The sequence below is a fragment of the Euprymna scolopes genome, chromosome 5, assembly GCF_053919585.1.
Source record: "Euprymna scolopes isolate OS-2025 chromosome 5, ASM5391958v1, whole genome shotgun sequence".
NCBI lineage: Eukaryota > Metazoa > Mollusca > Cephalopoda > Sepiida > Sepiolidae > Euprymna > Euprymna scolopes.
Window position 1 is genome coordinate 10171634 of NC_136486.1, and position 13000 is coordinate 10184633.

Below are 13000 nucleotides of genomic sequence, written 5' to 3' on the forward strand. Positions count from 1 at the left end.
CTCTGGTGTTCTGACTTCCTTACTCCTCCCACACCTCTTATCATCCCTCACAGACTCCCTGCCTTCCCTGAATCTCTTATGCCACTCAAAAACTGATGCTCAATTCATGCAAGATGGTTTAAAAGCAGTCTGAAGCATTCCATACGTTTCTGTAGCATTTTTTCCAAGTTTAAAACAAAATTTTATTGAATAACGTTCTTCTAAAGTGTCCTCCCATCAAGATTGCATTGTGAAAATCAGGCTTTAGTAGGGCGCATTCCAATTCCTGCTGTAACTGTTCATTTGAACCTGAAATTATAAAAATTGGTCAGTCATCTCATAGGATGTATAGCAATAACATACTGAATTTTCAACGGTCTATAACAATTTTAAATTTTCAACGGTCTATAACAATTTTAAATGCACAAAAAAGTTTAGAAATCTAAGGCACCTCATAACTTCCTCATGTCAACTAATTGAATAAATGATTTAACATTCAATTTATAACATAAAAATATTATTTATAGCTTTTATTTTTTAATTAGTTACACATTAAAAAAAATTTTTTTATGGGGTGTTCATGTTTTCGCTGGAGATACGGCATCCTATTTCCGAGATTCCAACTGAGAGATCTTTTTTAAAATCCTAACCATATTCTAACTGTCCCTTTAAGCACAACTGTTTGTATCTTTCTTGCACTTGGTTCACTTGGTATATTCGCCAGGTAATTTGTGAAATTCTTTTTCATGAGCTCATTTGTTCCTATAATTACTGGAATAATGGAGATCTTCCTAAGATTCCAGTTTCTCTTCATGTCATATGTAAGACCTTGGTATTCCATTATCTTCTCCCTTTCAGCGCTATTTAAGCCAGAATTATTATGGACACTAACTTCAACTAGGATTATTACTTTCTCCCTCTTGTCTCGTATCACTGCTATGAGCAGCATGGTGGCAGCAGTGTATAGGCCGAGCTATCATAAGACAAAAGGACTTGAGATGGCATGAAATAAGAACATTTAAAGCTCTGGAGGTGTCAGTATCCTAAGCATAAATTTAAATGTTATCAAGTTTTATACATTTTATCACAAATATACGAGTACCGTTGGCGAGTCTGACATCGTTGACTTGATTCAGGCTGATGGGCCGTAATTTAATGCTCCCTGATATGAATGGCGACACCGAACTCTTTGAAATAAAAGTTGGCGTACTACAGGGTGATAGAGTATCACCATTTTTAGTTGTGATCTGGATTATGTACTGAAACTGTTGATCAATATGGGAAATATGGCTTATCATTGTCTCCAGCAAGCCCACCCCTACACAGTGGAGATCCCTAGATGTAAGAGGGCTTTTTACTCCAGTAGTTTCTTCCCCAGAACTGCTAGACTTTGGAATTCCCTTCCGGGTCCCTGCTTCCTCAACTGTACTGACATGCAGAAGTATAATGTGAACAGACATCTTTCTGCCCAACTCCCTACATAGTACCCCTGTAGCTTAGGTCCCTGATAGTAGGCCCCTACATCAAAGTGGCAATGTGCCTTGTATGGGGTGAAAATATAATAAAAAAAAAAAAAATTATAATTTAAAAAAAAGATGATATCCAGCAAAGAGGATTATCGATGTCAATTACGCTAATGATCTTGCTTTGTTAGCTGATGACAATGCTAACGCACAAATGGTGCTATGTATTTTTACTTTCTAATCTGAATGTTTTCAAAGTCGGTGTTGTCTTTTTACTTTTTAAGCTGGCATTAGCCGGTTTTTTCTCCTTTTCTGATGAGAAGCATTAAGCTTTGAATTGCCATGGCCTAAAGAGGTTTCTCCCTTATTCATCTTTCTGTAAACCTTATTGACTTGATAATGTGATAAAGTTCACGTGTTACTTTATGCTTTATCTTATTCTATTGTATTAACTCTAAAAGATATTGTATTAACTCTAAAAGATATTGTATTAACTCTAAAAGCTATTGTATTAACTTTAAAAGATATTGTATTAACTCTAAAAGATATATGTCCAAAAGCTCCCGGTTGGTTCTGCATTCTCGTTTATTGTGCTGTTTGCTTCCTTTCACGCTCTACATGATTTGTTGTTGCCTGTGTTATGGGATCTACAAAATTAAGGCTGTGGTGGTGGTTGACCGTTAAATGGTGATACCCCTCTCCTCCCACTTTGCTGTAAGTCCTCCAACAGTCTGATACTACCGTAGTCCCCGGCAGAATGTATTTTCTTATTAGTGGAAGGAGGGTATCGACATTCCTATTTGGTACGTTAACCAAAAAACCCTTCTTTTTGGCGGAGTCAGCGTATCCACTGAAGGCCCATACCGGTGTTAGACGTCTGCCGACGTTGTGTTTCTGGCGGTTGAAGAAGACAGACTCATCGATTTTGACCGTATGGCCTGGGCCTCCTATCTTTCCTGAGAAAGTAATCCCGGCATATATCTCGCAGGAAATTCTTCCTGTCCACAATTATGGCGTGACCGCAACCCACATTCGCGCTGGAGATTACTAGTCACCGCCATCTCGAATGCCCATATCGAAATTCACATCTGACGCTCGATGCACATCGAGTTGAAACTAAGCGCACAGCGTTTTGATTGGCTAATGACCATGTTTCGTCAGACAGCAGCAAAACCCGAGCTGTTGACATCATGTGCCGGACAAAGCCGAGCAAATGCTGAGTTACGTCTGGTTCGTTAAAGGCACAAGTGTCTATTTTTTTTTTATTTATATATATATATGTGTGTGTGTGTATGTGTGTGTGTGTATATATATGTGTGTGTAAACTTTATCTCTCATTCTCTTCGTGTCTGTTTCTCTTATCTCTTTCTTTATAAACGCTTTGATTGAAGTAAAGAATATCTTTTTTTTCTTATTCAAAATTTCACACATGTCAAGCCATGACTTTCTGTTGTATTGCGATGCATCATTTCTTAGGTGTGGCCCTGAGATTTTTTTTTCACCTTGCTTGATATCCAAAAAGGCATTTTTAAAAGCGGTTAGAAAATAAAAATACTTTTTTAACTGATTTCGAAAAAAAATTATACAATTTAATTTTCCCCTTTTATTTTTTGCCATTTTTTTTTCTTTTTACACAAAAAAATTACGTCTAAAAATTAGAATTCCAAGAGATAAAAAAAAAAAATATAAAAAGTTCATTTAGTGAACATCTTTCTAACTTACATTTCTGTTTCGTTTTGAGTGTTATTTTCATGTTTTGTTCGATGTAACACCTGATCTTCAGGTGTATCTCGTCAAACTCAAGAATTTGTACGGAATTTTGAATGAAACCGTTTATTTAATTCATGGGATAATATACTCTCGTTCCATCAGCTATGACTGTCGTTAAGAAGTCCTAAGTAATTGTGAATGTTGCTCGCACTGAAGATGGAACCTTTTACCTCCAGAAGAGTGTAACTTTACAACTGAATTTATACTAGTACTTTATCCGTTACACCACGGTCTTTGTAGATCTCTGGAGGTTGTCAAGGTTCAATCCTCAACACAGGCGACACTCAAAATACAATTGCAAATTACTTGGGATTTCTACCCAGTCATGGCTGACGGAACAAGAGCATGGATTCAATAAGAGGTTACATTGAAACTTTTGTGCAGATTCCAGAGTTCAGCAAGATACATGTTAAGAAAGTCAGTTTATATCTAATGAAACATTTGTGAAAATAACACTCAAGACGAGAATAATAGTTTGAAGAATTCAAATAATATGAATAACCTTGCTAAATATTCCATTCTTAAAAATGTAAAATTAGTTTTCATTAAATTCGTTCATTATGTTCCACATTTATTATTAAAAATATGCGACTGGAAGTTGGGGAGGGGTTTATATTTTTTGGGGGTGGGGGGAGCATTTTACTATATAAATGAAGTTAAATTGTTTATTTAAAATGTTTGAACTATTTAACAATACTATTTTTTTTATTTCTTTTCTAGGGACATTGCCAGATACGTTGAAGAGACTCAAACGACAAGTTCCTACAGAAGAATATTTTTTTTATCATTTGCTTAAAAGGCAAAAAAAAAAAATAATCCAAATTGGAGAGACTGCAATTTCATTTCATGGCGTTTCCTTTCTGTAAAATGAGATCTCTAAAAATATCATTCCTGCTGATTTTCACTTGATCCATCTGAGTAACTTTTTTTTTTTTTTAACCCCATCCCTTGTGTAGCAATTTTTTGATTTGATCAATGATTTTGTCACGGATATATTGGATGAACTAATTATTGGGTAAAAGGGGGTAAAAAGGGGGTAATTGAAGATATATATATATATATATACATTTAAATGTGTATATATATACATACATTTAAATTGACCTTTGAAAAGAACTCAACAAAACCCAACAATTTTTTTTTTTTTCTAATTTATATTTTTTACAAACTTTAAAAAAAAAAAAAAAACGGAACAAAAATACATTTTTGAACTATGTCTGCAGAAACGGAAATCTCCAATGTTGGAATGACGCCAAATTCAACATTAGAAGAAATGTCATCGACCGATGAAAGTATAGGTGCTAACCTAGACGATCAGACAGAGTCTTCATGGGAAACGCCCAAACCAGTCACTACAGTGCCGCCATCATCGTTGTCGTCTTCATCGTCATATCCAATTGTGAACAACAAACCTTTCAACAGCCAGCCAGAAAAGATCCCTTTGAAGGTCCCCGGCAATGTGCTTACGACTACGTCTGTAGCTAGTGCAGCGGCTGCTGCAGCTCTGGCATCCGCTGCAGCAGATGCCGCTGCAATGAAAAACAATCCATCTATGCACAACCTTGCAAACAGCAATGGCATCATGGACAAGCCGTACAAATGTGAGACCTGCGATAAAGCATTTTCGTTGAATCGAGCGCTGAAGGCCCATAAACGGGTACATACTGGCGAGAAGCCTTTTAAATGTGATACATGCCCGAAAGCGTTTAGTCACCAGGGGGCGCTGAAGGCCCACAAAAGGGTCCATACAGGGGAGAGGCCCTTTAAGTGTGATATGTGTGAAATGTCTTTCTCACATCGATCAACGCTTATCACGCACAGGAGAACCCATACTGGGGAAAAACCTTTTAAATGCGATTTGTGTGACAAAGTGTTTTCCTATCGACAGACGATGAAGTCTCATCGCAAGAAGCATCCGGTAATAACCGCAAACATGTCCAACACTACCGGCATGATCGGGACTTCCACTGCGTCTTCCACCCTGGGCATCGACCCGATTGCAAAGCGACAGTTGTTTAAGTGCATGCACTGCGGAAAGGAATGCTGCTCGAGGGAAGAGCTCGATGCCCACATCGAAACGCACTCGGAGAAAAAACAGCAGTTCAGGTGTTTCACTTGCAATAAGACGTTCTCGAACTGTGATACCCTTGAGAAGCACAAAATCACGCACTTAAACCTACATGTTACAAAGTCCGGAAACCTACTCACGGCAAACAACACCGATCTTACGGAAAGGATCGCGGCAAGTGTCGTCGGTCAAAATACAAATGGCGATCTTTCGACCAACCATTTCTCCTCCTCATCCCCCTCCTCTTCGTCCTCCCCCTCCATCTCATCTCAGCAGCAAACTCCACAACATCATCATCAGCAGCAGCAGCATCACCTACTACAACAACAACAACAACAACAACAACAACAGTTCCCCAAAAAGAAACCAATCAGTAACAACAATATAAACAGTAGCAGCAGTAGCAATGGTAGTACTCTTGGGACAGACCGAATTCACATCGAAGAACGTCCCTACAAATGCTGTATCTGTAACGAGGGCTTCCCGACAATCACCGCTCTGACAAATCATGAGAGGACTCACAATGATGACACGTCGATGTCGTTGCTTTCTTCATCGTTGTTGTCATCGTATACTTGTGATACGTGCGGCGTTGTCTTTTCAGAGAAGAGCAACCTTGACGCTCACAAAAAAATGCATCTTCACGAAAAACCATTTGATTATAAACCGATTACAGTTACTTCGCAAAAGGACTACACAGACTCCCCGTTTGAGTGTACGATTTGTGGGGCCTTCTTTAGCAACAATATGTGGTCAAGTAGTGCTTGAACGGCAAGTCTAAAATCTCTGATGACGACCTAACGTAATCAATTACGTCTGATATGGAATTGAGTCCTCCTCCCCTCCCCCTGAAACGATAACGCATATACCTGATTGCTCATTTGAACCGAAATGACTCGAATGTTTGTCAATTGTCTTTGATTCTTTCTTGCATTCTGTTTAATGAAACAATTCAAAAATTGCTGGAATCCAGTTGCCTTTTTCATCTGTAAACTTCCCCAAGTCTAAAAGCTCTGACTCCTGAAATCTTAAAGCAGTTTGACGTCTTAAAGGGTCAAACTCTGACCTAAGAAATACTTCTACCATTGGTAATAAATTATTCATAGCATTTTAAAGTACATATTCAATTTAAGTTAACATGTTTTTTTTTAATCAAATCTAAAAAGTTAATTTTTTTTTCATAAAATAAAAATTTTTCTAATCAAATCTAAAAAAAATTAATTTTTTTTTTTCATATTAATAACATTTTTTAATCAAATCTAAAAAAAATTTATTTCATAAAAATTAACTTTAAATCAAATTTAAAATAATTTTTTTCATAAAATAATTTTTTAAAATCAAATCTAAAGAATAAATATTTTTCATGAAGAGGATAAATGAATAAAAATGCACGAGAGAAAAAAAGTATCATAATAATGATCCCCCCCCCCTCCATTTTTCATTTTTTTTTTCTCCTTTTTGAACCTGTATTTTCCTCCATCAACTTTCATCACTTCCAATTCAACAAATATTCTCAAACTCCAAGAAAAGTTGATAATTCCATAATTCCTGAAACATATTTGAAGGGAAATACTCTAATATTGACGTGACAAACAAAACATAATAAATTCTGCTGACTTCATTCTTTTTTATTAATGGAAATTGCTCCAGACAATATATGAAGCCACTTGATGTAAAGGAACTAAAACAATTGTTTTAATATTATTTCAAAGTCAAAAATTAGCGAACAATAAGTGTTGGATGGATAAATTTTGAACAGCAATTCTTTCCCCTTTGTCAAAAACATTGCTCGTGAAAGAATATTGTTTGAACAAATTGGGAGTTATGCTGTTGATTTGATGGTATAATTACGGTTTCATGTCATTTTACAGAAAACTATGATAGCAAATTGCTTTTGGGTGGGGTAACGATTAAAACTGGAGTCTACACATGTAAGTATTTATAGATCTCACATTTTTTTTCTTCCGGTTTTCCGTTTTGATGAATTTAAATGGAGTCGGAAAATTCAATTCGCAATTGAAACACAAAGATTAATGGTTATGAGCAGATGGATCCGGTATTGCCCGGGTATAAAATAAACCGATTTTATTTAAATTTTTATTTATTTTTTTAATTTAACTTAATATTTAAAAAGAATCTTTTATTCACCCTGTCCCCTCAAAAACAAACAAAAAACAAAGTATATTGTCACTTAAGTATAAGAAGAGCTTCTGTGGTAGAGACCAGATTTAAGGAGCAAAATTACATTTAAATTTCTGCATGTTGGTACAGGTGGGGAACAGGCAGGGAACTTCAAAGGTAAGCGGTGCAAAGAAAGAAACTATCAGAATAGAAAAACTTCCAGCATATAAAAGTTCTTTCCATTGAAGGGGTGGGATTCTGCTCCTAATTAGGTGGGTTGGCGGTATTTTTGTTGAGGCGTATAAGTTCATCAGAGCACATCCTGCGGAAGTACTCCTAAAACAAGCACAGCGATGCAATTCTGCTGCGCTGCTACAAGCTGGATGCAAATCTCAATTATATGACATCAAGTATGCAATAAATAAAATTTTGACAAATCATCTACTTCTCCATCTCTATTGCATTTAAGAAGGAAGCGTTTTTCTTTTGAGAAATGCTTGGGTTGCTGGTAGTGGGGGTTTAAGGATTTCAAACCTGTTCATTACTGATGATTAATCTCAGAACACCTGCAAAATGTATCTTTCAACATATATATATATATATATATGTGTGTGTATATATATATATATATATATATATATATATATATATATATATATATATATATATAACTACTTAATTTACTCACATAAAATTAATATACGAAAGTATAGATTTACGCGTAAACTTTAAGTATTTACTTCAAAAGTGCTCAATACGTAGGTAGAGCTAGTTAGTAATTTAAGCCTGAAGAGTCCTAGAGTGGATGAAACGCGGAATATTCAGTGTAGCTTAATCGCCATATATATTTTATAAATTACTAATATATTTTTTTTTTTTTTTTTGGAAAAAAGGATTCCAGCAGAGTACTATATAATAACAAAAAAATTCTGAAAATAAGAGTGTGTTATTTATATTTTTTATTTACAGAAAGTTTATATCAGATAAGTCATCAGTACCGTCGGTTTCAAACTTGATAATCAGGGACTGCTTCAGATACCCATATCAAGCTCTCTTCAGCCGATACTCATCTCATTATATATATAATTGAGTTAAGGTATACTGTCAACATGAATTAAAAACCAATATTTCTTGAAAGTGCTCTGTACTCCTGTAGAGCTTTTAGAAAAATAAAATTATATAAACATTGTAAGGAATCTATGTGGATCGACCAACGTTTCTACATTATTCATATATTATCAGGACTCCCAAGTGAATTTCATAGTCGGAAAGTAAAGCAAACCACACCCACAATTCCAAATGAAGAGGTAGAGAGAACGACCGCACGAGGGATGGTGTTTGTGATAATTTAGCAAAGGAGATGAGAGAAAGGTGTATTCGTTTGAAATTTTGGGAGCAGTTCGCTTTACTTTTCGACTACAAAATTCATGTGCAGTCCTGACAATACATAAAGAATGTAAAAATGTTAATCGATCTGTGGAGACTCCTTACAATGTTTATCAAATTTATATATACTAGCAGGCTGCCAGGCATTGCCCAATCATAAAATATACTTTAATATGATGTTTTAATTTATGCAGATTTCATATTTAGTATAAAGCTAATACTCTTTTATTATATTGTACCCAATATATACTAGTGATTTCAAAAGTTTAAAAAAAAAAATGACTTGATGCCATTAGCTAGAATTGAAACCGAAACATATAGCTCTCCAGCTTAAGTTGTTACCATTTGAACTATTGTCAGATGGATAAGAAATAGTTAAAAATAAACCGACTTTAATATATAAATGTCTATTTGCTTATGCATAGAGGAGTACTTCAAATTGATTTATGCCTGCCAAGTTGTAATTTCTTTTCAACTTTGACTCCTTAGCATCTATTTTTACCAATTAAACACGAAATCAAATTTGTCCCATAGTTTTCTATGTTTTCTTTTTGATAAGTGTAATTCTAAATATACAACAAATTTTATGTTGATACTTGAAGCTATAAACATTCTAATTTCTTCAGATGTTTTTTTAAATGACCTTCGATAAAAAATAGTATATTGTTCTATTAAACTTTTATTGTTTGAATAATTTAACATTGTTCGTTTTATTAAAAAAAATAATTTTTTTAAATGAGGAAAAGATATTTTTCACTCAGTAGTGAGCTTTGGAAGATTGTCAAAGAAAGAAATGCAATCGCCAAAAGATAAATTTTTCATTATTTCTAGTTGCCACTTTGAAAAATCACTCGCAAATGCCACTGTTTCACTCGCAGTGTAGAACCCTGATATACACACACACACACACACACACACACACACACACAATCTAAACTTTCACAAAGGGCTTCCAACTACTCTTTGTTGTCTAAATATAGCCTACATTGCCAACATTACGTCTCACACTGCGTTTCAAAATTTATAATGATAGTTTAGGAATAATAATTATAATAGAAGTATATAAATATGCACATATTAACTTTATACAGAGCCATAGAATAATATGATTACTTCAGCAGTGCTCAATACATAAGTAGTGCTTAGAAGTTTGCTTCATTCCATAAACGTATTTTCATACTAATATATATATATATATATATATATATATATATATATATATATATATATATATATTTATATATAAATTCGATTTGTTTTCACCTGTCCTAATTATATTTACATTAAAATAGATTAGGCTTATTTAATTCTATAATACAACAAAAGATTTTTTTTTAAATTTGGCTGTCAAAGTTCAACGATTTGACCTTTGAAAACTCTACCAAACTCCTCTGCCAATTTTGGGTCTAAACACTTGAAATTTTAGATGTAGGTTACTTAGACATGAGTCAAACTTTTTAATTTGATTTGAAACCAAAACAATAAATTATAAGGGGTCAAGGTTTTAACAAATTTGACTTCTGCAGTCTCTACCAAATCACTCAGCCAATTTTTGGTCTAAACATTTGAAATTTTACATCAAGTGTATTCAGACATAGGGAAAGCTTTTTAATCGGTTTTTGGCCAAAATTTGGCTGCAAAGGGATCAAAAATTTTACCTTTGCGGTCTCTAGCAGACTATTCAGCCAATTTTGGATTCAAACATTTGAAATTTTACATAAAGAGTATTCAGACATGCAGCAAGCTTTTTAATCAGTTTTTGGGCGAAAATTTGGCTGCCAAGAGTCAAAGTTGAAAGAGTTGACCGTTGCAGACTCCTCGGCCAATTTTGGGTCTAAACACTTAAAATTTTAGATGTAGGTTACCTAAATATGAGTCAAACTTTTTAATTTATATATATATATATATATATATATATATATATATATATATGTGTGTGTGTGTGCACATAAAGTTATGAACAGTATATTGGGCCTGAACAAAGCCGGGCTGAACTGCTAATATATATATATATATAAAATTCAATTTATTTTTCCATCTGTCCTAATTATATTTACATCAAAATAGGTTAGGCTTATTTAATTCTGATTCAACAAAAGATTTTTAAATACTGTATATATAGTAATTTACAAACTCTACAAACAGTATTAAGGTATTCTTAATTTGCATATTTAGTTTATAAGAAGTTTCTAATAAATTAATATTCTGTAATATACATTTGTGATTTTTGCATTGGCATATCTTTTCATATATACAATATTTTCTTTTTTTTATTATTGTTTTTGAAAGAGCCCCCTCCCCCTAGAAAGAGAGAGAGAAAGCAACCACCCCCATCCTCCTCTTTGAATTCTTCTGCATGTTTCTGTATATATTTTTAGCTAGCTAAAACAGTTTTATTTAAATTATCTCCCTTGATAAATTAATGAGCATATTTTAAGAAAAGTTTTAGTATTTTTTTTTTAATTAAATTTCTTTAATTTTATTTAATGAATTCATTGCAGATATATGGAAAAAATAACAATAAAATTACAAATGAATAACTCTAACTATTAATTTATTATAGACTGTTTAAAAAGCATTTGTGCAAATTAGATCTATCCCGATCTATTCTCTGTACTTTATATACAGCATATCAAAACTTATGTTGTTTTATTGATTTAAATAACAGTGACCTGTTCTGTTGCTGATGTTGAAATGAGAAATGAAAATGAATTTATTCAACTTATTTCACTTTGATTTCTGTGTTTTTTTCTATAAATTGTGAAAAGTATTTAAAATTTAAAAAAAAAAAAATTGCAAAAATGATAATGAAGTTGATACGTTTTTAGTGACTTCAAGGCTTGCCAAAAATAGTTTTTTAATCCCTTACGGGCGGTGGAAAGTTTGGCAGAAAGGAATTATTTCTCTGTTTTATTTAATCAGAATCAATAAATTTCTTCTTAAACAGCAACTGGATTCCATTTTTTTTTCTTTTTGAGTTTTTAAGAAAACCAACAATTATTTTGAAGATAAAACACGATTTATTTTTATTTATTTATTTAAATTTTTTTGGTTTTTCATGACTTGACAATTGGCAACTACCATTTTAGCTACCATCTTTTTTGTCATTTCCAAGTTGGAAATTTTCTCTTGGAAATTCCATAATTTCACTTTTTAATTTAAAAAAATAAACAACAAAAACATTTAATTATGGGATGGTGGGTTGTATCAATTATAAAACATGTGGGAAGTCAAAAAAAGCAAAACCTTTTAATAAAACGAAGATGAAGATCTTGATCAAATGAAACCCCACCCATACCCCACCCGAATAATCCAAAGGTATTTTGAATTTCTCACTTGGATTGCATATTAACCTGTCAAGATGTTGAATTTGAAAACTCATTACAATTGATATTTTTTTTCTATCTCACAAAACCATGATTAAGAAGAGAGATGTGTGTGTGTGTGTTAATGAAAAATAAGATGGATTTTTTGTTTGTGTGTGTGTGTGTGTGATATCTGCCTGATAGCTGAAAATAGAGGTGGAGTAGAAAATCAACGAAAGGAGGGATCCTTTGTATCACCTCACGTTTGAACCATACTAGTTTTAATTACTTTTTACTTACTGTATTAATGTACTTCTTTCAAGAACGCCATTCAAGCGAACAAAAATAATAACGACAAAAGCGGCCGACAAGAAAAACTCAGGAATTATTTTACTGGGAGATTTAACAAAAAAAAAAAAAAAAAAAAAAAAAAAAACAAGCAAAAAAAAAAAAACAATTGTAATATTTAACACACAAAAAAAAACAACCAACCAAGAAGTATTCTAAATTTTGATTCAAATTTTTTTTTTTTTTTTCGCATTTAAAAAAAATTCCATGCGTGTTTGCATTTTTCAATCATGAAATTCACATTTAAAAAAAATTCTCACAAAATGACCATTTTAAAATCTTCACCTTGTATTTCATTATATTTGAATTTTTTTGTCTTCATTTCATTATTTTTGTACTTTTTTTGCTGTGTGTTTTATATATTTTTTTATTTGTTGAAAAATAAAAAAGATTTCTTTTACATTTATATAAAAAAAGAAAATGTTTTTTTTTTCTTCTTCAACAGAATGAAAGCTTTTTAAACTAAATTTTACTTCAACTATCAGCCATTTTTTTTTCTCTGAAAGTAGAATTAAACCAAGGTGTGTCCATACCATCTATGCATTTTATAATGAAAATGG

The 13000-nt window shown here is 32.9% G+C and overlaps 1 protein-coding gene across 3 annotated transcripts in view; it reads left to right on the forward strand.

Moving 5' to 3' along the window:
• The window catches only part of LOC145276701 (uncharacterized), a 108105-nt gene extending 95556 nt beyond the window's left edge, over positions 1 to 12549 (forward strand). For all 3 annotated transcript variants that reach the window (XM_080127894.1, XM_080127896.1, XM_080127895.1), the window contains exon 2: positions 3933 to 12549. In XM_080127894.1, coding sequence (XP_079984020.1) covers positions 4426 to 6048 — 1623 coding nt within the window. In that variant the 5' untranslated portion in view covers positions 3933 to 4425 and the 3' untranslated portion in view covers positions 6049 to 12549. The remainder of the gene's footprint in view (positions 1 to 3932) is intronic.
• The last annotated feature ends 451 nt before the right edge of the window (positions 12550 to 13000 follow it).